Below are 27,492 nucleotides of genomic sequence, written 5' to 3'. Positions count from 1 at the left end.
ACAAAAAGCATTGTTTATAAGCTGTGAGAGAACATAAACTGGCATAATGTCACTTATTAATTCAAGTCTCTATGACCAATGACCTCTCTGTGAATGCAAAGGGGTCCGTGCCTCAGGCACCTGCTCATGGGGCTGTATGTGGTTTCCAGGGTACACAGCTCTGTAAAAACACACTGAAGATGGGTTTGAAACATGGCAGCATTTACATATTTAAAAAGTTCAGGCACATTTGGATGCAAAAAAAAAAAAAAAAAAAATAGAAATTTTTCTTGAATCTCTGAAAGACAGTGCAAATTGAAGTACCCTAATAGAGGCAGCAGGTACTTAGGAAACAATTTTAAGTGACTTAGAAAGAGGCCACACTCACTTTAATCCAAATGGAAAGGAACTGCAGTTAGAAACAGAGATAACACTAATGAAAAGGTGGATATTTGGGACCACAGTTAAAGTCATTTGCTCCAGCTGAGAGTAAATGTTCAGGGAGTTCATCCCGGAGGTGTGCAGTGTCATCTGAATCATCCTCCCAAGACTTGCACCAAAGAGAATCACGGTTGTCTCAGAAGCTATGTATGACTCTGTTTGTCTTTCCAATAACCAGCTTCCTGAAGCAAATTTGCCTGTGAATATCAGGCATTACTGTGGTCCTAGTGATCACTCCCGGTATCCACAGTCCAACTCAGAGTTGGGAAGGGATTTGGAATTGGTTTCATGAACCAGTGGCCTAAATCAACGGCCATTTCAGTGTATAAGATTTTAACGCAAGAACATCTTAATGGGATCAGAAGTAAATTATCAGTAAGTCCTTTATTTGTTCAGCCCCCAAAAGGCATAGGATATGGCATGGTTAAACATAGTTGTAAGGTTAATAGGGAAATCTAATCAACGACTACACTTCCTTAGGGGCTGGATTTTGCAACCTACGTAGGGTCTTCTCTTTGGATGAACTAGCCTCTCTGATTGTTGCATGACAGCATTGCAGAATCATTACCGCAAGCCTGGAGCTAGGCAATGGCTAAAAGAAACACAGACCACTAGGTATTCCTTGGACTGTACTGCAGATGCCACTAGTTCTTCCCTAGAACTCAAGCTGCCATTATATCTGAATGGCTGTCAGATACAGCTATTTATTTGTGGTTAACAGGGCACAAGTGAAATACTGAACCCTGGTGCATACCCCGGGTGCCAGTATTGATCTGCTTCAAAATACTTTCAAGACTCTTATTACGATATTTCCCATTCTTCAAATTCCTAAACCCACGTCCCCACCCTACCCTCACCCACCCACCCCACCCCGATCCACCATGGCTTTCAAACTTTAAATTGTCTCAGAGCGGGGGGGGGGGGGAATACAGCATGTTCCCTACACCCAAGAGTAATGTCAGCGGCAAAGTACCAGCTGTCCATTAGTGGCACTTGAAATAAGAAGAGACTTTAAAAATTACTTGAAACTCCCGGGCTAACATACCAACCATCTGGTGTTCTCTGCCCCATTTCAAACGTAGTAGTAGCTTAACATGAATACAAACATCTCAGATGAATAATGTAAAACCCTTCACTGGATTATTGTTTGGATTTAGCTGGTATTACATCACCTATAGTCCTAGAATTTTTTTTGTTGTTTTTATTTTTTTTAAAAGAAAATCTAAGTATAAACATTAAAAAGAACCCACTGACCCATTCACTACTGTCCAAAAATATTACTACTTATATTTTGGTAAAGCAAAATTAGCTGCCCTGAATAATTTTCCTTTTCAGGCATAATCTCTGCTACATATGATTGTCTATCATTCAGGATCCAACAATAGGCATCTGGATTAGTGCTATTTTGTCTACTGTGGATATAAAAGTTGATATGAAATGTGATCTTCATTTAAATGAATAATCACCAGGCCTTAGGCATCAATGACTACATCACAAGGTAGTAATACAAAAAAAGTAAACATTTTTCCTTGGTTTTGAATGTTAACCCAGTCAAATTAAATCCAGAACAGAATTACTACATTCAATTGTCTGACAAACAAGCATTGCAATTTCAAAAAAATATATATTATACTATATAAGGTGCTTCTTAAACAAAAACAACAGAAGAATTATGTTCTAAACATTCTTACTGCAGATACTGATACATAAAATTGCCCCCCAATTTAGATGCACTTGTGAAAACAACTGTTTTTTTTTCTTGGCCCTCCCAGGTTCCCAGTCCTTTGGTGATCACTGATTGGGTCATTGGAAATGGATGAAATCCACTTTTGAAACAGGCATCCCAAGAGAAGCCCTAGAAGTTTGGCTGGGTTGTTGGCTAACGCATTGCCTATCACTGGGGTTTGAGTTAACAGACGATGCGGTCACCAGAGGAAACCAAACTTTCTTTTTAGCTGAAAAGGGGAAATAATCCATAATTGCTTTAGAGAAGCAAAGACCCAGGGAAATCTGCCCTGTGGCTGGAGCAGGCCTCTCTTGTTTAGCCTATAGGTTTAAGGATTCCTATGGCCCAATTCTGGTCTTGCCCTCCTGGCTCATGAAGGTTAATGAAATAGACTCTAGGGAAGTTTGTTTGTTTGTTTTTCCCTCAAGGCCAAACCCTGATTTTTGGATGAGCTCTAAACAACCAAGGGCAGGTGTGGTCTGACCAGGCCCCAGGCAGCCTGAGTTCAGAGCGCTCCAGTCCTGGCCCAGAGTGTGCCTCCAACCTGGGCCATGCGGGGAAATGAGGAAGAGAAGGACTGCCCCATGGACCCCAGGGCAGCCCCGCAGTGCAGTATGGGGTCTGCCAGTAGCACTCCTAAGTGGCTGCAGCCTGTGGTAGGGCCACCCCGAGCCTCACAGTTTTATCCAGTTTCTGCCCTGCTTTCCTCTTTGGTCTCTAGTACCTGCAAGAATCATGCACGTTTACTATTAAGCCCACTGCTCCAGGGCTAAAAGTGTCACCAGGGTGCCTGCTCATTTAAACTGCCCTTGGTCATAGCCTGGGCACTACCCCTAATTCACCTTGTAAGTTACACACCAGGAAGAGCCGAGCAGAGCGCCCTCTGCTGATAAGAGTGAGATCACACCAGAACAGGTCCTGAAGCCCATTTACTGCAAGTTCTGGGGGGTAAGGGCTTTCTTTTATAAAATGGAAAAAAAACCAAAAAACAAGAACTTATCTCTCACAAAGGAACTGGTGTATGTGGAGGTGACTTAACTGGGATCAACTTGCTGTTTTCCATGGGTCCATGGGAAGCAAGAATTGGAACCCATGACCTATACCTAGTGCTCTCAAAAGCTAATGGTAAAGCATTCAGCAAATCTGAAGGTGCAGTGTATTTAGTTGACAAAGTGTTGACAGTTAGGGGCTCTTCCTTCCCTGTGTGCATCTTGTATTCCTATAGGGGAAGTGGGTGCACAGTCACCAGATATTCTGCTACAGCCATGCAACAGAGCAGAAGCTTTAAGGTCTGACTTTACTAAAATGATATGTTACTATAGGAATACAAGAGGATGTTATAATGAACCCTGGACCTAGCTTTCTCCAAGTCAGCAATTAAAGGAGCCACTTTCAATTCTTTCCTGTGGCTTACGCTTCAATAAGATCCATTAAAAAGTGCTTCACATTCACGGAGGTGAAATGTCCACTCTCCAGGCCTTGGGTCACAAGTAGCTAAAGTGCACAGTCATCTGAGCCCAGCTCGCAGACGGAGCTCAGTCATGAAACGCTAAGGGAATCCTCATGCTGAGTAAGGTAGCAAAGGGAGAGAGAGAGAGCTGTTAACAAAGAAAGTAGCCCTGGAATAATCCCTTTGGCTGTTCCCAAAAGAAGGTGTGCCACTTAGAACTGAGCAAGCAAATGAATGGCCACCCATATTAGAAAGCCAGCGCTGGGTGCATGCCAGAGTGTGTGCAGGGGCAGAAGTCGGCTAGAGTGATGCACGATGTGGATAAAGTGCGACAGGGATTCTCAGAGCCCTGGGGGAGCCGCGGAGCTCTCAGATTGTGGTGGGGAAATTCTCTGCCTCCCCCGTGATGTAATACGTTTGCAAGGAATGTGATGAAGTTGAGCCGGCGGTGGCCAGCTGGCTCTGGTTCACGTCCTCCGTGGGTGCGCTCCCGAAATTGGCTGGGGCGTGCAGGCGGTGGGCGTCCAGCATCTCCAGCAGCAGGTCATAGAGAGGCACCACATTCTTGCACTTCATGCTGTACAGATGCTCCATGCCTTTGTTACTGTGGGCGGGAAGACACAGACAGGACCGCTTTAGACCATCCCCAGATCCAGGACTGCTGAAATGCCGAGGAAGGGCAAGTGAGAAAAACCCCAGCGACACTGATATGCCAACCTTTCTTCCTATTTAAAGAGCCAGTTTAGGGTTTACTATGCAGGTGAATTTCTTTCCCTCTATCACAATTACATCTAAAAAGAGAACAGATGAGATAGGCTACCAGGTAGGAAAGAGTTTTTATTTTTTAATTTAATTAATTAATTAATTTTTAAATTGTTATTTTACTTTATTTTTTATTAATTTTTCTTGGAGTATAGTTGCTTTACAATGCTGTGTTAGTTTCTGCTGTACAGCAAAGTGAATCAGTTACGTATACATATATCCCCTCTTTTTTAGATTTCCAGGAAAGAGCTTTTTAAACGTGCAATAAACCGTTCAAGAAGTTCCCTTGCTTCAAACTGTTCAGTTGCTTCCCGTGTAACTCAGAATAAAATCTAAATTTCTGTCCGTGCTATGCAAGATCCAACTGACATGGCTTGTCCTGCCCCTCTCCCTAACCCACTCCCTTTAACCACCCTAGTTTTCATGCTGGCCCTAAAGAAACAAAGCAAGACTTCCAGACTCAGGGTATCTGCCCTTGCTGTCCCCCCACCTGCATGAACTTCCCCCAGATCTTCGAATGCCACCTGCTCTGAAAGGCCTTCCACGACCCCAGTGGCATTCGGCTCAAGACCCTGCAGGTTTAGCGGTTGGCTTTCATGTTACTGTTTTTCTCCCAGCACTATGACAACCTGACCTTCTCCTATGAATGTATGTCTTGTATGTATGTTTATTCTTGTTCCATAAGCATGTGCACACACACACACACTGCCAACCTGCATCCCAACACACACTGTGCAAGTTCAGTGAGGGGCTGCAATTTGTCCATCCCGTAGGTCTCCAACAGTGGCAAGAACTGGTAAATGCTCAGAAAATATGGGCTGGACGGACCTAGGGAAATGCATGTAAATGGTGCTTCTCCTCTTACCGCTCTTCCCCCGACCCCCAGCCCCGTCCTCCACCAGCTACATCTCTGCTCTGTCCCCACAACACTACCACCAGGAAAAAAAAAAAAACAACTATTCTCTAGATTGACATTTCTTTAAAAAGAATCATGGATCATGAGTAGACAGACCAAGAACATCCTAAAAAATATTTGCATTTTCAGTAGGGAAAGTCAGCCCTAGCTGGAGACGCGCCATGGAAACATAGCATCAAAGTGATTTGGGCCATATGACACAACCACCTAAATTACGTTTTCCAGTGGGATTTTGTTTTCTTCTTTTTGTTTTAATTTAAAATGCTGTTCAAGTTGAATGCCCCTGGATCTGACACCGTCTTCCTCTTGCAACCTAATGAATCACATTTACCATCCGATGAAATCTGGTGTTAAATGCTCTGAATAACAACATATGGCTGGGGCCAAGCTTAACACAACAGAGTTCCGTGATTCAGATTGGCTGTAATGAGGCACCATAATATTGTTGTTGGTATGTGGGTGTGGGTGTGTGTGTGTGAGAGTGAGAGAGAGAAAGCTCAAAGCTTGCAATAGAATAGCAACTTCTCTCCAGCTCGTCACACAATACAAACAGGAACTCTTGCCGCCGTGGCCCTTGGCCATGTGTTGCCAGTAAAACTAGCAAGGCCTGTATGTGCAGTGCAAATATACTTGGTATTAACTAATTAGGCTGGCTAATGCTGACAAGCAGTTAATGGATTTGAAAATCCAGCAATTCCTACCAACAAAAAAAGACCCTTCATCTGTGATACATGGTTTCTACATCAGTGAAATTCCTAGCTTGGAGTAGAGCTAATACATTTTCTTCAAGGGGAAGGTTACTCTCTCGGTCAGGAAATTTGGTAGGGGATTATGTTATTCTGATCTATCCCCCTCTTCCCTATGTGTAATATTCATCAAAAGAAATGGATGGGAAAGGACTGAAAATGTGTACTCCAAATGCAGTCACCTACTCAACTTGGCCAATGTGAGGCCTTCATCTGTGACACAGGGATTCTTGGGGACTCCCTAAGAACAGAGACTGCAGTCACTTTCTCCCCAACTTTGGCAAGTGAAAGCCATCATTTGTGAATTTCAAATTCATAGGAAAAACCTCAGGTAATTTGTTCATTCATTCATTTATTCACTCATTCACTCAGTAATAATGTTGTGAGCATATACGACATGTAAGACTTCATATACGGCACTGTGGGACATACAAAGAACGAAAGATACATTTATTTTCTCAAGAAGCTAACAGTTGGCAAAGTTATCTCCAGAAAAGGAGGCACCTGGGACTTTGATGGGATGAACTTCTTGCCATTTGACTCAGTCTCAAGGTCTGAAGACCCCTTAAAAATTAATCGAACTCTTTCTAGACACCTTGGCCCTTCCCTCATAGCCACTAAGAAACAGAATCTCTTTTTCATTCCTGGGGTTCTGGTGTAAGCCCAAGGTCATAGAGACTTCATCATGCAGGAGTGTCATCACTTCACCTCACTGTTGTGGCCTTTCTGGAGTAAAGAATCCGATACTTTCTTCATCTCTTCCCTGCAGGCTGGGTTCTGTTCACGGGAATGGTACCCACTAAGCCTCTGGCCAGCCATTTAGAATGGAAACAAGGCCACTTTTACCTTCTGGCACAGAAAGACTCTATTTCCTCTGCTATCGTCCTTCTATAGAAAATATTTATTGAGTAGTTACTACGTGCCAAGCCCTATGCTAGGTGGTGCTGGGTACACAGAGTAAGCAAAATGGGTTGTGATAACTGCCTCACAGAGTTTACAGTCTAATGGTGCTGAAAGATAAAAAATGAGCAGTAACAATGAGGAAGGACAGGGTATAAATCTCACCTAGGTGTTAAGGGTCAGGAGATGCTTCCTGCAAGGAGTCACATCTAAGCTATGATAGATTAGCTTACCGTTCAGGAAGATTCACTCTCTGTGCCATGTGTCCATGATCCTTGACTTTGGGCTGTATCATGTGACTTGCTTGGCCAATGGAATGTTCGTGGACATGACTTAACTAAAAGATTAAAATGCACTTCTCCAAACAGACTCACTTTCTCGTGTCTCTGCCATCAATATGAGAACATGTCCCAGCTCTCCTGGGGCTACAAGGAGGGCAAGAGGCACACGGGGTAGTCACCTGGCCAACCTTCAGGCCTGCAGCTAGATGCAGAGTCTCCCAGCTGTGCCCTGCTTCCATCAGCTGACCCACAAATGTGTGCGTGAGCCCAGCGGAGGGAAACAGCTGCGCAGCCCATCTGCAGCCTGCAGCGGAAGTCCCCCTTGACTCAGAGAACAGCTGATTAGGGCTACAGCCCAGACTACCAGGAAGTCCTGAAAGTTAAGTAAGGCTAGAGCATAAGAAGGAATATAAGCAAAATAAATGGATTTATACTTTCATCTAAAAGCAATGGGAAGCCATTTCAAGGCTTTAAGTAGGAAAGCAATGTGATAAGATTTGGTATCAGAATGATCACACTGGCTCTACTGTGGAGAATGGATTAGAAAGGCTCTGAGTTGAAGACAGGGAGACAGGTTAGGCAGCTGGGGCAGAAATCCAGGAGGAGATGATGGTGGCTTGGGCGAGGGTAATGGCAACGGGGGTGACAAGAATGGATTGAGAGGGATGGAGGAGTCAACGTTGACCATCCACAAGGTGTTTGGACCCAGAGTCTCTCATTTAGAATTTCCACTTGTTAAGTAAGGAGAGTGCGACACAGGAACAGTAATGGATGTGCGCAGTGCTTTCCGAGGACGAGTGTGTTCGCGGACTTCCCCTGATTGGCTGGGGCCGAGTGAACAACCAGACGGGACCCTCCTCCCCTGAGCTGCACGCGGCACACTCTTCCCCGGCTTAGGATCTTGCGCATGCGCCAAACTGAGCGAAAGTATCATCTCTCTGCAGGCTTCTCTGACACCCGCCCACACCCCAGACTGAGTTACTGCCTCCCTCTGCTCTCCTCCCACAGCCTTTATGCTATGTGCCGGGAACTGTCCCCAGTGTGTTATCTGTTCTCAGACGTCAGCCCTTCCTGGGCCAGCCGTAGCATATTGTTGGGGGCTTGACTGCTTTACGTCTCTCCCATGGGAAACCCAAGGACGCCTCACCTCATGTGCCTGATGTGAGAGAGGATGAGGAGGAGCTGGGCCAGACGCCGGTGCTGTTGCTGCAGAGTCAGGCCCGCTTTGGCCATCAGATGGATCAAGGTGTCTGTGATCTTGTCCAGGACACGGTGGATATGGTCCTTCTCTTCCAGAGACTTCAGGGTGCTGGACAGAAATGTGTACACTCCTGAATGTGCAGAGAGAGAGTGAGAGAGAGAAACTCAAAGAGGATGAGGTCCGGGAAGCTGGGCATGTGCGTGGGACGTAAGACTGAGCCAGTGCCCCTCCCCCCACCCTGCCCCCGCCCGGCAACGGGGAAGTTCGGGATCTATTCGGTCCAGGCAACCATGCAAAATTCCTTAGGAATATACGTGGGTGAGAGCACACGTTTAGGAAACTCATGTGGCCTCCTGTGTGGGAGCCAGTTTCCAGGATTTGTCATCAAGATTCCCTGGAAAGGCACTGTTCGCCTTGGGGCCATGGTGGTTGACACCAGCCACCTCTCCTCTGACACGCCTGTCACCAACGCTATCCTGTTAACGCTGATGACAGCTCCACGAAGGAGGCATTATTGTTCCTTTTCACATGAAGAAAGCGGAGGGCAGAGAGCTGCATTAACCTGCTGAGCGAACTCGACAGGATGGAGCAGAGTTGAGAACGAGCCAGTGTGCTGACTCTACATCCGGTTTTATAACGGAGACGCTAAGTTAGAGACACGTGACCTCTCGGTGAGGTGCACAGAGAGAGCAAAAGTGATTTGCTAAGTGACTGACAGGCAATTTTTAATTTGCTGTTACAGTTCAGGTCAGCTGTGGGGCCTTCGTACTTTTCATCCTCAGCTGAAAGGTTTATGATGCGAGGGTAGAGAGGCCCCCGGGAACTGCTGTATTTCACTGCCAGGCATGTTTTTTTTTTTTTTTTTTTCCCCTCTTGCCTTTTTTCTGGTAATAAATCCCGCTCTCGGGGCCACAGGTAGACTCAAGGCTGAAATTAGACAATCAGGTCACTCTATCCTTTTGGATAGTATTAGCCCTGAGATAGACAATCAAAGCTTTTTGTGAGTTTGCATATGGAAGTTGTGGGCGGAAGTTCCTTCCTCTAGGGTGGAGGCACTGGGAGTATGAGAATGTGGGACCTGTAAGCGCCATCTTCCAGGTACGTAGAGCTCCCCCTGCAGAATGGAGCCCAGCGACGACCAGCAGAGGTGATAGTTACGTGGGGGAGGCAGGAGGGGGGAGGGGAGGGAAGGGAGAAATCCTGGTTCCTGTCATAAGGTCCTGGTTCTTACTTTTTTCATTTGACCTTAGAGCTTCCATAATGTCCTTTCTAACACATGAATCCATAAATCCCCTGTTTGCTTAAGATAGTGTTAGTTGGGTTTCTGTCACTTGCAACTGAAAGAATCCTGACTCTTTGACTTAAGTTGCGAGCTCAGCCCAAGGAGCAGAGGAAGGTGAATGATTAAGAGGTGAGAAGTACTGAAAGCAAAAGGAGGGCAGGATGGAGTATTCTTGTCTTGGGACCACAACGATGGCTGTTCTATCAAGTAAACACTGCAGAAATCAGCTCCTCCTACCCAAATGCATCATCTCGCAGGGCGCAGATGACGCGGTATTTTTCTCAAGATATACGTCTATTTAGCAACATTTTTTTTGGTCTTATGAGCCCACTGGCCCACCCGTAAGTATATTTCTTCTCCTCCCCTCCCCCCATCCTCACTGGTATTTTCAAGTTAAAGGCCCCCAAGTTTATGAATCCCCGACTTTGTACTTGTAACGCAGTGACGAGTTACTGCTCACACAGCAGCCTGTAGGTCGGGAATGGGGAAAACACCCACACAGAGGAACTTACAGTACATACAGTTGTAATTGCCTGGAATGGAAAAGGGCTAATATTTAAAACAAATACAACAACAGCAGAACCAGAATGGTCAGGCTCTGGGCTTACAGGCAGTAGAATAGAATAATGTAGTTTTGATACCCGGAGGCACTCTGATACAGAGGAAATTGAGCACAGAATGAGTAAGCAGCGGACAGGCAGTGGGATAAGAAAGAAATTGCTGGATTACTTATGTTCCACGTGGGCTTCTGATAAAGACTGTGTCCACTAGAAAAATGGGCAAATGTCTAGTGGCCTTGGTGTTGGCCGGGAGGTAACGGATGGCAAGGGAGGTGTATGCCAGTGGGCTGGGGGGGTCAGGGGCAGCCTCTCCAGAGCCCCACGGCCACGCCTCTCCCTGCCCTCATGTCATCACACACATTCTAGCCTCGCGTCTCTCAGAGGCCCTGCGTCTGGCTGGATGTCCTGGGAACCTGCCCAGGCCACAGAACTGAGTTAATCCAACTTGGATGCTGTGTTTTCTACCAAATTCCTTTTTTGTTACCACCCAGGATGCTGGCCTCGTTCATCAATAATCCCATTCTTGTTCGTGGAAACCACAGAACCAAGGAGCTTCCATGTCCCCGCGTGGGAAGGTGACGCTCAGCGGCACCTACGTGTGTGCACAGGGTGAGGGCACCCTGTGCAGAATCACGGGCGTCCTGAGGGCCCGCGTTGCACTCTGCCCTCTCCTGTGGAGGTAAGAGCCTTGGCACTCAGGCTCTGGGGAGTGTGGTTTTCCCTTGTGCCGCTGGTTCCCCATCCTCCCGTGGGCTCCCCCCTCCCGCATGCTCTCATTGAGAACCTACTGTGTGCGGACGGTGTGTCACGAGATAGGGATTCCAGGCCTTATTTTCTTTTAAGCATTAATGTCTTAAGAGCAGCTATTGCCTGTGGAGGAAGGATTGTCTTCACACTGTCTCTCAGGATGCAAGCCACTCTCAGAACAAGCCTGTTTTTCTAGTCCTGTTTTGGCACCAACACAGCTTATCATCTCATCCTTGCGAGATGCTTCCTAGCCGTGCAAATATACTTCGAAATAAATATACAGTCCTGTAGAAATGCCAATAATTGACAACTGCAGCCATCTTCCTTTGGGGCTTTTCTGGCAAAACATGTGGTCCGTGTTTGCTGCCTTTTGCCCCTAAGGGGCCGGTGGAGAGAAACAACAGAAATCCGAACTCCCAGAATGCCTCAGGTGCTCTGGCAAAAGCCAAACAGGGTTCCCGGTAATTTCCATATCCCAGGTGGTCCCTGCCACCCTGGACAGCTGCGCCAGTGTTCCCAGCAGCACGGAGCCAGTGATCAGACAGTGCAAGCCTTCAGAAAGAGTCTTACAACAAGGCAGGCTTTTGCAACTCCCCAGGCTGCTCCAAATCCCAAAGATGGAAAAAAACAATCTGTATGTCATTATCCAGTCTTGAAGTGCTATTGGCAGATCTGAGCCTCTACATATTCTGAATCTTGCAGCCAACATTGGGAGCTTTTAGGAAGAGCCTATGGAGAAAGTGGGTGGCAGAAAAGAACGGGGAGTGGGACTGCATGGTCCCCCCATAGACACGAGATGTCAGCCTCTCTCCCTCTCTGGCTCTCAGTGACCGTTGCCCTTGCTCTCTCCCTCCTTCTCTTTCTCTGCTTGGACACTCTCTTCCTTCTTTCCTCCTTTTTGCTCCATCCCACAGGAACACCCTTGCTACCCCTCATCACTTCTCCAGATGATGGAGTCTTCTGGAGGCTGGAAGAATGCAGATATGGACACGGTAGTGCATGTGTGCATGTGACTGTGTCCAGAGGAAACAGTAGCACAGCCCAGGGTCCTGCTCGCCCAGCCACTGAGCTCCACTGAGGGGCACACCTCACTGCTCCCGGAGAAGTGGGGAAGGCTGAGGCTCACCAGATGCTTGAGGACAAAGTTTCAAGTAAGGCCATTTTCTTTTTTGTCTTTTCCAGAAGGAAGAATGTGACAACGGACCCTGGGACAGTCATTCCATCTATAGCAGCTTGACCAGAAAAGCAGAGGGAATGACTCAAAGGAAAAAGAGAGGGAAGAAAACTCCTCAAACCCACGGCTGTAAGTGGTCCAGGCCAGAAAGCTGCCGCTCAGCTGGAGTAAAAGAGAGCTGCTTTCTGGATCTGGCTCACGGACGACCCAGGGATTCATCGGCAGGTCAGCCTTGAAGGTGGGCCGCTGGGAATGGCTTCCACAGCCAGACGGTGTGCGCTCATAACTGCCTTCAAGGCTGAGTTTCATGAGCACTGCGTCCGTTTTAGCCTTCACCTCTGACTGCGGCTTCTCCTCCTGGGGTTGCTGGTCCTGGTGGGGTGTTGGACAGCTCGTGGCCGCTGAAGCCACTTAGTGGGAAGGGCTGAGCTGGATGTCCTACAATGCGCGGGACAGTCCCAAACAATGAAGGATTTTTTTTTTTTTTTGCGGTACGCGGGCCTCTCACTGTTGTGGCCTCTCCCATTGCGGAGCACAGGCTCCGGACGCGCAGGCTCAGCGGCCATGGCTCACGGGCCTAGCCGCTCCTCGGCATGTGGGATCTTCCCGGACCGGGGCACGAACCCGCGTCCCGTGCATCGGCAGGCGGACTCTCAACCACTGCGCCACCAGGGAAGCCCAGGAGCCTTCTTTTTGTTAATTATGTCTGTAATATATTAAGAAACAGCCAGGGTTCTGATTTTCCTATTCTTCAGTCAATTACTACCTTTCTGAGGTCAAGAAGACAGTCTGAAGAGACACGTGATGGAAAATGTGCAGCGCATGTAATACGAAGGGGTTTGTTCACAAGGTTCCACGCGGAACTCCTAGTGCAGGTGAGCTAGCCTGGTCTCAGGAGGCCTTGAGGGTTTCACTTTTTTCCCAGAAAAGGCAGGTTAAAACATTCTGGCTGAATTTGTTTCCCTGCATCTCACCTTTTCTCACGGGGCATTTCAAAGACAACGGAGCAACAGTGCAGAGCAGGGAGTGGCTCTTTACACAGGTTGGGGCAGATTTATTTTCCAAAAATGATCACAACAGTATCTCCCATCCGACATGTGTCTCTACGACGTGATCTTGGCAGACCTGTCATGGAGACGTGCGGGTTATGGCCCTCCCTTGAGTCTGGGTGGACCCATAACTTGCTTGCCATCAACAGAATGGAATAGAAGTGACGCCACCTGGCTTCTAAGGTATGACATGCCTGTCATACAAGGCAGAGAGCTTCTGCCTGTCATCTGGGACACTTGCTTCTGGAGCCCTCACCGCCTTGTAAGGGGTACAGTGCAACAGGTAGTGAAGAAGCCAAGGCCACAGATAAGCATCCCAGTGGACAGCTCCAGCTGATGTCCCAGCCAACAGCCAGCATCAATCGTCAGCGTGGGAATAAAGTCCTTTAAGATGTCTCTGGCCCACGACTATCAAATTACTCCCAGTGGATGACCCTCACCTGCGGCCCCAGACATGGTGGAGAAGAAACAGTCCATGCCCTCTGTGCTCTATCCAAATCCGTGATTAATAGAATCCAAACCTTTTTTTCCTTCTTTTGGCCATTAAGTTTTGGGGTAACTTATTACACAGCAGCAGTACAGAAAGCACACCTGGATATCTGCGCCAGACATTCAGGGAGGAAATGACCCAGAACCAGCAAGTTGGAGACTAGACTCCTGATGCGGAACATCATGAGATGAAACAGCATTTGAATACTTCCTGCTCCACGTTATGAATCCTACTGTGTCTCAATGCCTTGGCCCAGCCCTGACCTTCACTCTTGTCAGTATAATGGTCAGGGCTCAAGCTCATCCTATCAGACCCTGTACACAGTTAACAATTTTCATAGGAGGCCTTTATCCCTAACAACTGCCCAGCTGATTATCAAAATATATGGATCTTCCCTTAACGGGCAACCTCAAATATCTGCACCCTACTTTCTTATCAGAGAATAAAACACTCAAGTTCTGGGCTTCCCTGGTGGCGCAGTGGTTGAGAGTCCGCCTGCCGATGCAGGGGACACGGGTTCGTGCCCCGGTCCGGGAAGATCCCACATGCCGCGGAGCGGCTGGGCCCGTGAGCCATGGCCGCTGAGCCTGTGTGTCCGGAGCCTGTGCTCCGCAACGGGAGAGGCCACAACAGTGAGAGGCCCGCGTACTGCAAAAACAAAAACAAAACAAAACAAAAAAAAAACACTCGAATTCTCAGTTGCATAATCTTTATCGAGTGCTGGTTGTGAGAAATAGTCCTTGTCGAGATGTGCCTAAAGGAGAGATTTTATGTGGAACAACTAGTCTATTTTATTTTATTTTTATTAAAAGCCAGTGGAGCTTATAATAGAATGTGTTCCCTTTGCTTTGGCCCAGCAAAGGAAACTGAGAGCCAAATTTGTGGCCCACTCCTAGCAACCGTACAGATGGACTACTGTGTGCTAATCTGACTCCTGAATTTATTATTTTCTTCACATTATTTTCCTTTTTTTCAGATTGGGTTAATTACTGCCTTACTCCCTTTGCATCACATGAAATTTAGTAAGCCATTTCTAATCCTCTGTGGAATAGGCAATGTATAAACAAAATAATGAACCGGACGCCCCTCCCTCCTCTGCCTAGTTAATAAACTGAGTTAGTGTGAATACAGGTGTTTATAAAACATCCTTAAACGTTCATCTGAATTAACTGCGAAGCCAGAAAAAATGACATACGACCTAAGAATATATAGTTGGTTGAATGCACATGTTCACATCATCCTGAGTTGAACAGCACTATTTAAAAACCCTGTGATGAGCAACGCTGGCCACTGTGAAGTGACACCTTCTTGTGTGACTGTAAAGTCCACCCCTTCTTGGTGCTGGTTTGCATGTTTATCTCCAGAACCACAAAGATTCATATACACTTTTTCCCCCTTTTTCCTACATAGAAAATCAAAATGGCAAAATGGCTGATAGTCTCGCTGATTATTTTGAAAAAGATAATTAGTGTCCAAAATGACTATTTCAGAAAGATAAGTGGACATGCAGATGATACCTATTCTTTAGACGTATCAGTTCCATCATTTCAAGTGAGCTCTACAGTAGATAAAAATTGTGGTGAAAAAGTATCACATGACTGTGACAGGCTTATCTCATTTCTCCTTAATAGAGTCTTGGGAAAGGACGTATTACATTGCAAAAAGGAGACACAGAATTTCAGAATTATGGATTTAAGTTCAGTGTTTTTCAAACCATTCTGAGAATCAAAATCCTTTTAAAAGAGTGAACTTCATGTGAAACATTCACATAGTTTATAAACGGAAAGAAGTCAAACTTCTCTGATTAAAGTGGGAGAAAGGGAGAGGGGGAGACTGGAGCCTGCTCACTCAGCCCCCCCTCCTCAGCCTCATGTCCCCATCCTCTGGTGAGCAGAGGCACCTTCTGAAACATGAGGCTCTAGCAGAAGATTTCAAAAGCACTGATCTCGGGACGATGCAAAGTCAAGCCACAGACTGGGAGAAAATATTTGCAAAAGACACCTTTGCTAAAGGACTCTTAGCAAAATATTCAAAGAACTTGAAACTCAACAAAAAGAAAACCAACAACCCGATTAAAAAATGGGCAAAAGACCTGACACCTCACCGAAGAAGATATAGAAATGGAAAATAAGTATATGAAAAGATGCTTCACATCATATGTCAGTAGAGAACTGAAAACTGGAACAACAATGAGATACTGCTACACGTCTATTAAAATGGCCGAAATCTAAAACACTGACATCAGCAAATGCTGGCAAGGATGTGGAGCAACAGGAACTCTCACTCATTGCCGGTAGAAATGAAAAATGGTGTAGCCACTTTGGAAGACAGTTCGGCAGACTTTTACAAAACTAAACATACCCTTTCTATATAAGCCAGCAATCATGCTCCTTGGTATTTACCCAAATGAGTTGAACATTTATGTCCACACAAAAACCTGCACATGGATACTTATAGCACCATTAATCATAATTGCCAAAACTTGGAGGCAAGATGTCCTATAGTAGGTGAATGGATAAACTCTGGTACCTCCAGACAATGGAATATTATTCAGTGCTAGGAAGAAATGACGCCACAACTTCTGAAGCCCGCATGCTGCAACTACTGACGCCAGCGCACCGAGAGCCTGTGCTCCACAACAAGAGAAGCCACCGCAATGAGAAGCCCGTGCACTGCCACAAAGGGTAGGCCCCACTCACCACAACTACAGAAAGCCCGCTCACAGCAACGAAGACCCAATGCAGCCAAAAAAAAAAGGAAAAAAGAAACGAGCTATCAAGCCATCAGAAGACATGGAAAAATCTTAAATTCATATTACTGACTGAAAGGAGCCAATCTGAAAAGACTACATAATATATGTTTCCAACTACATGACATTCTAGAAAAGACAAAACTAAGAAGACAGTAAAAAAAAATACCAGTGGTTTTCAGGGGTTAGGGAAATGGGTGGGTTGAATAGTCAGACCACAAAGGATTTTTAGGGCAGAATGTCCTAAATAACATACAGAGTGGAAACTCCTCTGTACATACTATACTGATGGATACATGTCATTTCACAGTTTTTAAAACCCATAGAATGTACAACATCAAGAGTGACCCTTAATGTAAACTATAAACTTTAGGTGATAAAGATATCTAAACGTTAAGTTCATCGATTCTAACAAATATACCTCTCTGGTGTGGGATTTTGATAATGAGGGAGACTGGGGGTGGCGTGGAGGGGGGCAGGTTACATGGAAAATCTCTGTACCTTTCCCTCAGCTTTGCTATGAACCTAAAACTGCTCTAAAAAATAAATTCTACATATAAATAAACAATTTTGTTAATTTTTAAAATTGAAGGCTAGTTGATTTACAATGTTGTGCCGATCTCTGCTGTGCAGCAAAGTGACTCAGTTATACATATAGACATTCTTTAAGTAAATAATTTTTAATGTGAAAAGGCCCCCTACTGATCCAGTCATTAATTTACTTGTTGGGAAACAGAGGCTCAGAGAGGTTAAGGAACTGGGGCTATTGGATGCTACTGCTGGGAGGGTCTTCAGACAGAACAGCAAGGCTGGACTTGCCTGAGGTCACCCTGTGGGTAAATAAAGGTCAGAGTTGGAACGAGCACCCAAATACCCCTCACTCCCGGCAGTACTGAAAGGCTACACAAAGAATTTCCTAACTTCAAGGTTTGTGAGAAACTAGAAATGACCGCCAATAACCTTGCCTCCAGAGATATTTGAGAAAACTAATAATTTTCCTGGAATAATTTAGGAGCACTCCAGATTTTCCAAACAAGGTGCAAGATGGTGTGGAGAAGAGGTGCTGGTGGACCCAGGCACCTTCTAAGAGTCTCTTTAATTAAGAACATTTACCAAAACGTTAACAATGATTACTTTTGTGCAGTGAAATTATGATGACTTGGGAGATATTTTTCTTGGTGGCTTTTCTGTATTTTCCAAGCTCTCTGCCTCAGGCATGTATGCCTTTCGTAATCTGGTAGAAGAAAATGCTATTGAAAATACAAAATCACAGTGCCTTTCATTTCTATTACTTCACAAGCTTTGTCAATGCCTGGACTGATGAGAGGGAAACAGAGCTGGTGATGGATATTCCAAGGACTAAGGAGCTTGCTGTAGGGATATTACTTATTACTATTTTCATAATATTGCTATCATCCCTAAGCCTGTTCGCATTTCTGAAACTCTTCAAGGTTTGCCATTTCGGCAGAAAAGGGAACTAACAAATTTGTTACTAAAGCTTCGGAGAAAATTTTTCTTAGTTGGAAATACCTGCGACGTGTCATCAGTAACCTGAGCTACTTATCTAAGTACAGAAAAGATCAGCTTTGTCCCACGAGGACTGGCAAGTTGGAACGCAAAGGAAGCAGAGCATTAAGGTCTTACTAGAAGGTGCTGAGTGCTTGGCTTTCACTGAACGCGAAGGTTATATTATCTCACTCAGAGTAACAGCCGCTCTACCAAAAGTAAGGGCTTCACCATCAAGATGAAAAAGGAAAGGTCGTGTCAGTCACACAAAGTCCCAGAACCCAGAGCAAATGAAATCTTTGGAGGAGGCAGGTTGTCCTTCCCGAGATGAGTTTTTAAAGGGAGGTTCACTTACAGCCATTCAACCTCTTGTCTTTCTTTTTATAAATATCCCTCAGTAAAAACAGTGGCAAAGGGACCAAAGGCAGAGGGTAAGATACTAAATGCCAACCCTCTGTGCATCCTGACTGCTTAGAATAAGAGCAGTTCACCAGCACAGTGTCTGTGCAAGTCATAAAATTTAAAAATGACATAATAAGCGCCTATATAGATAATAGGTAATAAAATAAACAACATTCTCTGAAGCGATAATTTGCTTCCAAAGGAGTGAGCTTGGGATGTTTGTAATATGATGTTTATAACATGTCCTGTGTAGAAATTCCTGCCTGGGAATTTCACAGCTGAGGGCAGTAGCTGGGCTGCAGGGAGCTGTCTGCATCGCTGCCTCTGAGGCGGATGCACCCACGTCTGTCTTCCACATGCATGAAAAGGTTACATTTATGTAAAAGTGTAATTTGATAAAGTTTTCTGGGGCAGTAGGCAATATGTATCAAGAGACAATGATACTTACGCTCTTTCACCCAGCAAATCCACTTCGCGAAACATTATCCAAAGTAATGATCGCAAGCAGGCAAAAGACAATTATAAGAACGCAAAAGATGCGTTGTTTATAATAACAAAAGCGAGAAGTCACTTGTGTTTAACGATATCAGATTCGTTAAATAAATGATCTTATATCTTCATGAATGATTATAGCAGCCATTTAAAGTCTTATTTTTGTTAATTTATTTATTTTTATTTTTTATTTTTGGCCGTGCGGCTTGCGGGATCCTAGCTCCCCGACCAGTGATTGAAACTGCACCCTTGGCAGTGAAAGCTCAGAGTCCTAACCACAGGACAGCCAGGGAATTCCCTAAAATCTTATTTTTAAAGAGAGTACATGTGTATGATCCTAATTAACATGGGTAAACCTAAAGATGAATATATATACACACAGTACGAAAAGAAAACAGTTTTGAACACAAATTAAGTGTTAGTCTGAAGTAGGCACTGTATTGTAAAAGCTAATCTGTATTAACAGGTAGGCACTATTAAGCTCGCCATTTCACGGACCAGGGAATAGGAGCTCAAAGCGTTTAAGTAACTTGTCCAAAGTCATACTACTAAATAGCAGAAAGGGGATTTGAACTTGGAACTAGAGTCCCTTGCTCTTAACCCTTATCCTCTATTGCAGTAAGAGCCATCAGAACGTCCACATGGTTGGTTAACCTCACGTGGTTATTTCCTTAATTATACATTTTGTTATTCTAAAATTATCTAAATTTAACATATTTTTTGTAATCATAATTTCATTTTTAAAAAGAACAGTTCTGAAGTCAGAAAGAGAAAAACATATACCGTATTCTAACGCATATATATGGAATCTAAAAAAAAAAATGGTACTGATGATTCTAGTTGCAGGGCAGGAATAAAGAGATAGACATAGAGAATGGACTTGAGGACACGGGGTGGGAGGGGGAAACTGGGGCGAAGTGAGAGTAGCATCGACATATATACGCTACCAAAGGTAAAACAGATAGCTAGTGGGAAGCAGCCGCATAGCACAGGGAGATCAGCTTGGTGCTTTGTGACCACCTAGAGGGGTGGGATAGGGAGGGTGGGAGGGAGACGCAAGAGGGAGGGGATATGGGGACATATGTATGCATATGGCTGATTCACTTTGGTGTACAACAGAAACTAACACAGTATTGTGAAGCAATTATAATCCAATAAAGATCTATTAAAAAAAAAGAACAATTCTCTTTTTATATCTGTCTTTATCTTAAGATCGTGCCGTCCCTGAGGTCGAAACTGCCTCACTAATCACTGCTACTGTAATCACTACTGGTATGACCAGGGGGTCACTTTGATGGAGCATCCCGAGGGTCCAGGGAGCAGTCCACATGGCTCACTTTATGCAAACTAGTATGTAGGAACTACTACCACCTCCCATTTTACAGATGAGGCAACTAGAGGCAACTTTTCCTTTCCAGCATTTAATGCCTGGAAAAGTAGTAAATGCTCAATAAATGGTAGTGAAGCTAACATAAATCCATGGACATCACTCAGTTCAGCGGGGGTATTGCTGTCTGTCTTATATGCCAGAGAAAAACAAAACCTAAAAAGCAGATCTAAAGTAAAAACTCAGAGAAAATAGAACCGAGGCAACCTCAAGCTACCTCAACATACAAAAGTAGCCGTACCCCCTGGGGGAAAGTGCTGAAGGAGTCTGAGGCTGATGTGGTGCTCAAGGACCAGGACCCCATGGGAGAGGCAGGGAGTTTGTTTTTCCACCTTTCTTTCAACCCAAGAGAAGCAGTCAGATGTAGCCGTGGGCCCACACATGAAAGGCTAGGCCCAGAAGTAGGTCTTCCAACTAAGTGTAGGGGTGTTTGGTTTAGACTGAAAACTTGACAGTCTGACTTTCCATTTAAATGTTTCAGGAAGCAAACATATTCCAACACGGCTTTTACTTGTTCAATGAGTATCATGCAGGAAAGGAAAACCCCATTAAAAAGCAATATGTTATTTCACTTCTGAGCTCAAGAAATGAATGGGATTTTGTTGCTGTTTTCTCATGGTCTTCTTCAGTTCAAGTGTCAACACACAGTTAGATTTATAGTTCAATGTGCCAGGCATGAGGGCAGAGAGAGGGCATCTATGGCCCTTCCAAATATAGGGCCTGAGTGTAATTCTTGTCCTATGATTAGAACAGGGAGATCGTGACACCAAAGTCTCTGCAGGATATTAGATCACATAATATTTTCCCCCTAAAAAAACAACAGATTATAATAGTAATGATGATATTAGCTCATATTTTTAAGTTATCTTGTTATGTCATGACAAACCTTTGGGTTAACAGGACAGTTTAGAATTATTTCTATTTTATAGTTGAGGAGACCAGTGAAGAGTGGTCCAGTGGCTTGATGAGACCCTGTTAGTTTAATGGTGGAGCCAGAACGTTCCCTCTTGCCTTCTGACTCCAGCCAAGTCCAACTCACCCTAATGACTCAGTTGAAGCATCGGTGCTCAGGTAAGGACCCTGCTGTCCATCTCTGCGGACACTCTGCTTCCCTTCATCATGACATTCTCTTATCTCATGACATTGACATGATCTGTTAATTGCCTGTGTCCCCTGCCCAAGCCAATGTGTGAAAGACAGGCCTCCATTTCCTGTCCCCAGTGCTGGGCAATGTTCTTTCTGAGCACCAGCAGTTTTTCCCCACAGTTTGCAGAATGGTTCACTTTATAATGTACTAGAGAACTAGTTTAACTTAGCAGACATTTCATCACCTACAGCAGTAGTGTTCAAACTAATTTCCACACATTACTGAGAATTAAAAGAGGATTCTCAAAGGTCCTTAAACTGTCTCCTGGCCTTTTAAAATTGTGCGCTTTTATCTTAACGATATTCTAAACAATATCATTAAGACATTAATTTCAGAATGTTCTATGTCAGTTAGATCAAGAGTTCTCAGTCCTGGTGAGACTGAAGTCTTTGTGGGAGCTTTAAACAAATACCGATATTCACGGTTAACGATATTGGAATCTCTGGGAAGGGTCCCCGCAACAGAATTTTTTCAGAGACCCCCAGAGGATGGAAACGTGTGGAGTATTGAGATGGACCCATCTAAATAATCCATATCATCTTTGACTGTTTCCTAAGTTACATATTTTTCACCCGTGCTCATGATGGCCTCAAGTCTAACAGTTATGTCTTAAGTATCTCAGAAAAATAAATGCAGAAGCAAACAAAATACATAAATGACGTGTTCTTGCCAAAACAGGGTGCTACAGAAGCAAAGCTTTTGCCATCCTTCTGAACACAGACAAGGGGGGAGAACAGGGTCCTCCCAAGAGGCTCGGTAGACTAGCAGACAGAGATCTGCCCCAGCAGGCTGCAAAAAGCAACTCAGTTTCTGCCAAAACATTATTACCAGTTTGCCTTTCAGTCTGTATTTAATTTGTGAATTTGTTTTGGTTTTGTATGTATATAAGAGCTATGAACATGGAGTTTACACTCATTCATTTACATAATGTGATTATTCATATTTAAGCAACATACAAAGAGCTTTTTTTTTTTGCGGTACGCGGGTCTCTCACTGTTGTGGCCTCTCCCGTTGCGGAGCACAGGCTCCGGACGCGCAGGCTCAGCGGCCATGGCTCACGGGCCCAGCCGCTCTGCGGCATGTGGGATCTTCCCGGACCGGGGCACAAACCCGCGTCCCCTGCATCGGCAGGCGGACTCTCAACCACTGCACCACCAGGGAAGCCCCAAAGAGCATTTTAAGTCAGCAGTGGGGTAGTCTGGGGCATTTTTCTTTTTTTTTTAACGGTCCCGTATATTATTCAAACTTAAGAATACAGACAGGTAATTTCTGGGCCCTAGAGAATGTGGATGAAAGTGGTGGTTGAATCAAGGACCTAGGAGACAGCTTCCCCCTGTGTCCATGCTCCTTGGAGCATAAAAGGATGGGCAGCTGCTCCTCCCTCTGAGGTTCTTGAATATGAATGGATAACTGCTCCTAATCTCAGGATCATCGGAAGGATTTCCAGTCTCCCAATGGCTCCTGCCTTTGCCCCGTCCAAAGAGTTAAGACCCCCAAGTCTTCCCCAGGTTACAGGCACTTAGCTGGTTCCCCCAGTTCATTACAAGTTCCAAGAAGTCTCTGCAAGAAGACGCAGGACCCAATCCACCCCTTCTGGGGCCTGGGACTATTCCACTCACGAGAAGGACATCTTTGCCGTGAGAATGCAATTTTTTTTAACCCCAAATGACCTGCGTGAAATCCCACTTCAGAATTCCCAGGCAGGAAGTTATGTATCATCTGCTAAGAAAAACGTGCCGGGGTTTTTGTATTTGGAGAGTCTGCAGACTGACATTTATGTGCACATAGTACGCGCCAGGCAGTAGGTGGTCATGGTTTCAATAGTCACAACCATTCTGTGTGTTAGGTATCATTATTTCCATTTTACACACGAGGCTCAGGGAAGTGGCTTAGCAAAGGGCATCCGTCACCGCCTAAGGAAGTGCCCGAGCTGCTTCTCTTGCATGCCTGGGCTCTCTAAGACAAAGTCCACGCGGCGCCCAGTGTTCAAGAAATTAACGGAGGCCGAGAGGCTTCAGGCCACACCATTAGGTGGGAGCAAGGAAAGACTCCAAGAGCTGTCGACTGTCTCCAGAACCCATCAGCCGGTGAGGAGACAGTGAGCCACTTAGTAACTATCAAGGGCCGTTTAGCTCAAAGTTACCACAATAAGCAGGGGCTCCCTGGAGAGGAAGCTTGGCATTATAAAGAACCCAAGAGAGAATACAATCAAATCTTCTCCACTGTGACAGCAATGGGCAAACCTGACAATGTGTCTGTCTGAGATTCCAAGGCTTGTTCCCATCAGGAACCTTCAACTGTTAAGAATGAATGATCCTTAATGTTTGCAGTCAACATATCTACAGTATGTTTTTAAAATGTTTTTTCATCTAAATATAGGGACGCTGAATCATTGTCTAACTTCTACACTTAAAAATATCCGGGCATCCCTGGTGGCGCAGTGGTTGAGAGTCCGCCTGCCGATGCAGGGGACACGGGTTCGTGCCCCGGTGTGGGAAGATCCCACGTGCCGCGGAGCAGCTGGGCCCGTGAGCCATGGCCGCTGAGCCTGCGCGTCCGGAGTCTGTGCTCCGCAACGGGAGGGGCCGCGACAGTGAGAGGCCCGCGTACCGCAAAAAAAAAAAACCAATGCAGTGAATAATTGTCTAATAATTAGCAGAGAGAAAGCAAAGAATTCAGCTCCGAGAGAGGAAATAGTCTTTGTGATGGGAGCCTGTTATAATTAATCATGATTACAAATGCTTCTCTGACGAGATTGCAGCCTCTGGTGAACATATACAAAGCAAATGGATGTCACCAGCTTCAGCCTCAGATGTTTCATCAAGACATCAAGATGACAAGATACGCCATGATTAACAAAGCAGAACTAGGTGACAGACAAGAGCTGGTACCATGTTTATGTTTACATTTAATGTATATGCACCCGTGGCATATTCCATATCCTTTTTTCTTTAAATGAACACGGGGATACACACGTTAGAGATGTTGTCATAATTCTTCCTTCCTGGCATTTTACTTTCCTTTAACTTTCCACCTCGGGTTTTTAGCCCCAGTGGTTTTGGCTCCTTATTCTTCTTTAATACTCCATCAATTGAAAGAGACATGTTGTCTGAAGATCAGCTTTGGATGAACAGGTAATCAAGGGTACAACATTTTTACAGCAGAAGACTTTCCAGGAGTAACAAACGTGCCTGCCAATGGTAACACCGGGATCCAGCGGGCAAAGAGTCGGAGTAATTGGAATTAGTTTGTGGATAAGGAGAGAAAAGAAGATCCACTGTAACACAGAGGGCAGAGGAGCTGCAGTCAGGGGTCTGACAGGCTCTCCAGGGAGCCAGTTGGATAAAGTTACCTGGGAGTGAAGTACGTGAGGCTCTTCAGAATTACTGAGGCATATAAAGCATTGTGGTCAGAAAGATGTTCAGAAAATGGGGAGAAATAATTATTAAATCGATCTTGAAGGCCAAACCCAACGTTCATTAGAGACGGTAGATTTATACGTATTAAGCTTTGACTCATGAATTTTTCCGAGTCTTGGAAAACACTTCCTAAATGGGTGGTGTTCTGAATGAGGGTGGATTCTGAAGGCTTTATGAGGACCACACAGATGGGGAAAGAGGATGAGAAGAAGCAGAGTCAACTGATGGTGAATGGGGACACCACAGAGTTTTCATTAAGGTCCGTCAAAATTAAGGTTCAAATAACAATCAATTACTATCCATGAGATAATCTTGCTCTAAAGTTTCTCTAAATAAAATTAAACAGCACAATTAACAAAGCCTCAGGAGAAGAGTTACAATCTCCATTGTTATTATCACCCTCCTGTCCTTGCATACTTTTTTAAGCCTAGCGGAAGGCAGGCCTTTAAACTAAAAGCACTTAATTTTATTGAAAAAAAAACTGACTCCGTTTAAGCCAGAGATTCTCATGAGTGATGATGACAGTTGTCACTGATTGAGGACGTACTATGTTCCAGGAACTGCATTAGACACTTTATACACAGTTTCCCCTTGATCTCACAATAACCCAAGGAGATGGGCATTATTTTTTTCCCATTAATAGTCTGACATTATCTAGATCTATAGTACACTGAAAAAGATGATATGTTTCATCATGGTGGGAACAGCATGGGAAAGATGGGGACTTTCTAGGTGCTTTTGGTCATGTCCAGCAAATACGCGTCTATTAAATGACTGAAGGGTCTAATACTTGTTGGCAGTTCACAGGCTGTGAGGAATAAAAAAAATTAATAGTTTATAGGGAAATTAGGACATACACGCATAAAGAACCCATCCAGGCTAAAATAAAACACTGAAAACCCAAAACCAAAGAATGATGTCATTCACTTTCATATATTTGGCTTACATTTCATGGTGGGAATTCCATAACTGATGAGTTATTGAATAAATTAATGAAATTATTGCATCAATTATTGAAATCAGTGCACCAACTGTCCAAATGCTAGATTGTGAGGTACTGGCTCTAAGAACTAAAATAGTCTGGAGAAGAAAATCTCATTATGGACTTGGGTTGTAGCAAGATTTCCTGAATGAGGTGAGGTCTGAACCGGACCTGAAGAATTTGAAATATTGGAGTTACAAAGAAGAACTGAAGTCATGCTGGGTAGCAGGAATACAGTAACCGGGCACAGAACCTCCCTCCCGGTCCCCCTCTGTAGCTCCAGCTCCCTCCTCCTCTCCCACTGCTGCTGCCTCCCAGCCTTTTGCCCTGAGCTCACCTGCTCTGTTCGCATTTGCCCTACCTTGAGCCCCGTCCAGCTAGTTCTCAGAATGCCTTGACACTAGCATTGATTTGGCTAGGGCGTCTTTGGATTAACTAGCAACGCCTCTGTCCTTTGGTGGGGAGAATAAAAACAAACAGTGTTTGTCCTGTGGATATTAGAAGCTTTTGCAAGCAAACTAATAAATTATTCTGTCTCAGAAATGATGAATCCCTCCCCCTCGCAAACAGCTGTGAAGAGGGCTTCCCCTGGAAATGTTGGCATTTGGGAGACCTTCTCAAGGCTTCCAGAAAGACATTCCTAACAGGTCCTCATAACAACCTTTCAACTCCCCTTGTGTCTCGACCCCAAAGTCAAGGCCAATGTAAACACACTCTTCTCAGACTTTGTCGACAGGGGCTCAGCCCAAAACGCAGGGTTCCTCCATACACTGAGGTCTTGTTTCCCAGGGACCAGAAAAGCATCTTCTAGTGAAGGTTTCCTGAATCATTTCTAGCTTGGCTTCCGTCAGAGATTCCAGGAATTAGAGTCACTTTGTATTTTGTCTCATGACAGGTGAAGAGCTGCCCCTGATCAGAGCAAGGAATTGGTTGGATTTTTAGAAAAGTCCATACCTCCAGTTGCGGGAAAAACCTGTTGATCGTCGTGGTGACCCTCATATGACTGATCACTTTTTGACTCTGAAAAAGGCCCTGAGCTCCACACCACTGTGTTTAGGAGTCATGTTTTTTTTTATTCTGTTTTTCAGGAACAATATGAGACACCAGGAGCTGTGCTCAGCGGCAGATCCGCTTTTCCAAAACAGAGCTCACTTTTGGAGTGGAAAGAGCGATTCCACTTTTCCCAAGTGGAGAGACGGCTTCTGTTTTGCTACAGCGCGTGAGCCAACAGTGCCGTCCTTACAAGAAAAGATGAGCTGCTGGTATCTCATGAAAAAGACAACTATAAACTCTGTCAGTAAAACAGTGCCTCGTATTTCCAAAATAGCGTTCCAACCCTCCCGGCGCAAGGGAGCTCACAGAAGATCCTGAGAAAGGGGTAAAAGAACAAGGATAGAGCAGGAAAGTTTAACTGGTGTCAGGGGGTAGCAGGTGGAGGTCCAAATCCTGCGGTGGGAAATACTGTTTGGAGATGCTGGTGTCAGTCTTTAATAAATACTTTCTTGTGAGGGCTTAAAGTTTTTCCTCTGGGATTTAAAATACTTAGGTCTATAAATCCAATATTTTGATGGCAAAAGTCCTGCCTTTTTTATTACATAATATGAAAAAAAACACCCTCCTATAGGAACAGACCAGTAATGAAGGAAAAAACTCTGCAGATCTGAAGGATATAGTTTTGATTACCAAGATCAGAGCAGCTCCTTT

The 27,492-nt window shown here is 44.8% G+C and overlaps 1 protein-coding gene across 1 annotated transcript in view; it reads right to left on the bottom strand.

The window, feature by feature from the left end:
- Positions 1–1,458: 1,458 nt before the first annotated feature.
- The window catches only part of ESR1 (estrogen receptor 1), a 247,623-nt gene continuing 221,589 nt past the window's right edge, over positions 1,459–27,492 (bottom strand). Inside the window, exons 8-9 of the mRNA XM_060283390.1 lie at positions 8,349–8,532; positions 1,459–4,200 (exon numbers count right to left, since the gene is read on the bottom strand). Of these exons, the coding sequence (XP_060139373.1) occupies positions 3,966–4,200; positions 8,349–8,532 (419 nt within the window). The 3' untranslated portion in view covers positions 1,459–3,965. The remainder of the gene's footprint in view (positions 4,201–8,348; positions 8,533–27,492) is intronic.

Source organism: Globicephala melas, chromosome 14, assembly GCF_963455315.2.
Source record: "Globicephala melas chromosome 14, mGloMel1.2, whole genome shotgun sequence".
NCBI classification, from domain to species: domain Eukaryota; kingdom Metazoa; phylum Chordata; class Mammalia; order Artiodactyla; family Delphinidae; genus Globicephala; species Globicephala melas.
The sequence above is the reverse complement of the archived record's forward strand: the minus strand, read 5'-3'. Positions and strand labels throughout refer to the sequence as shown.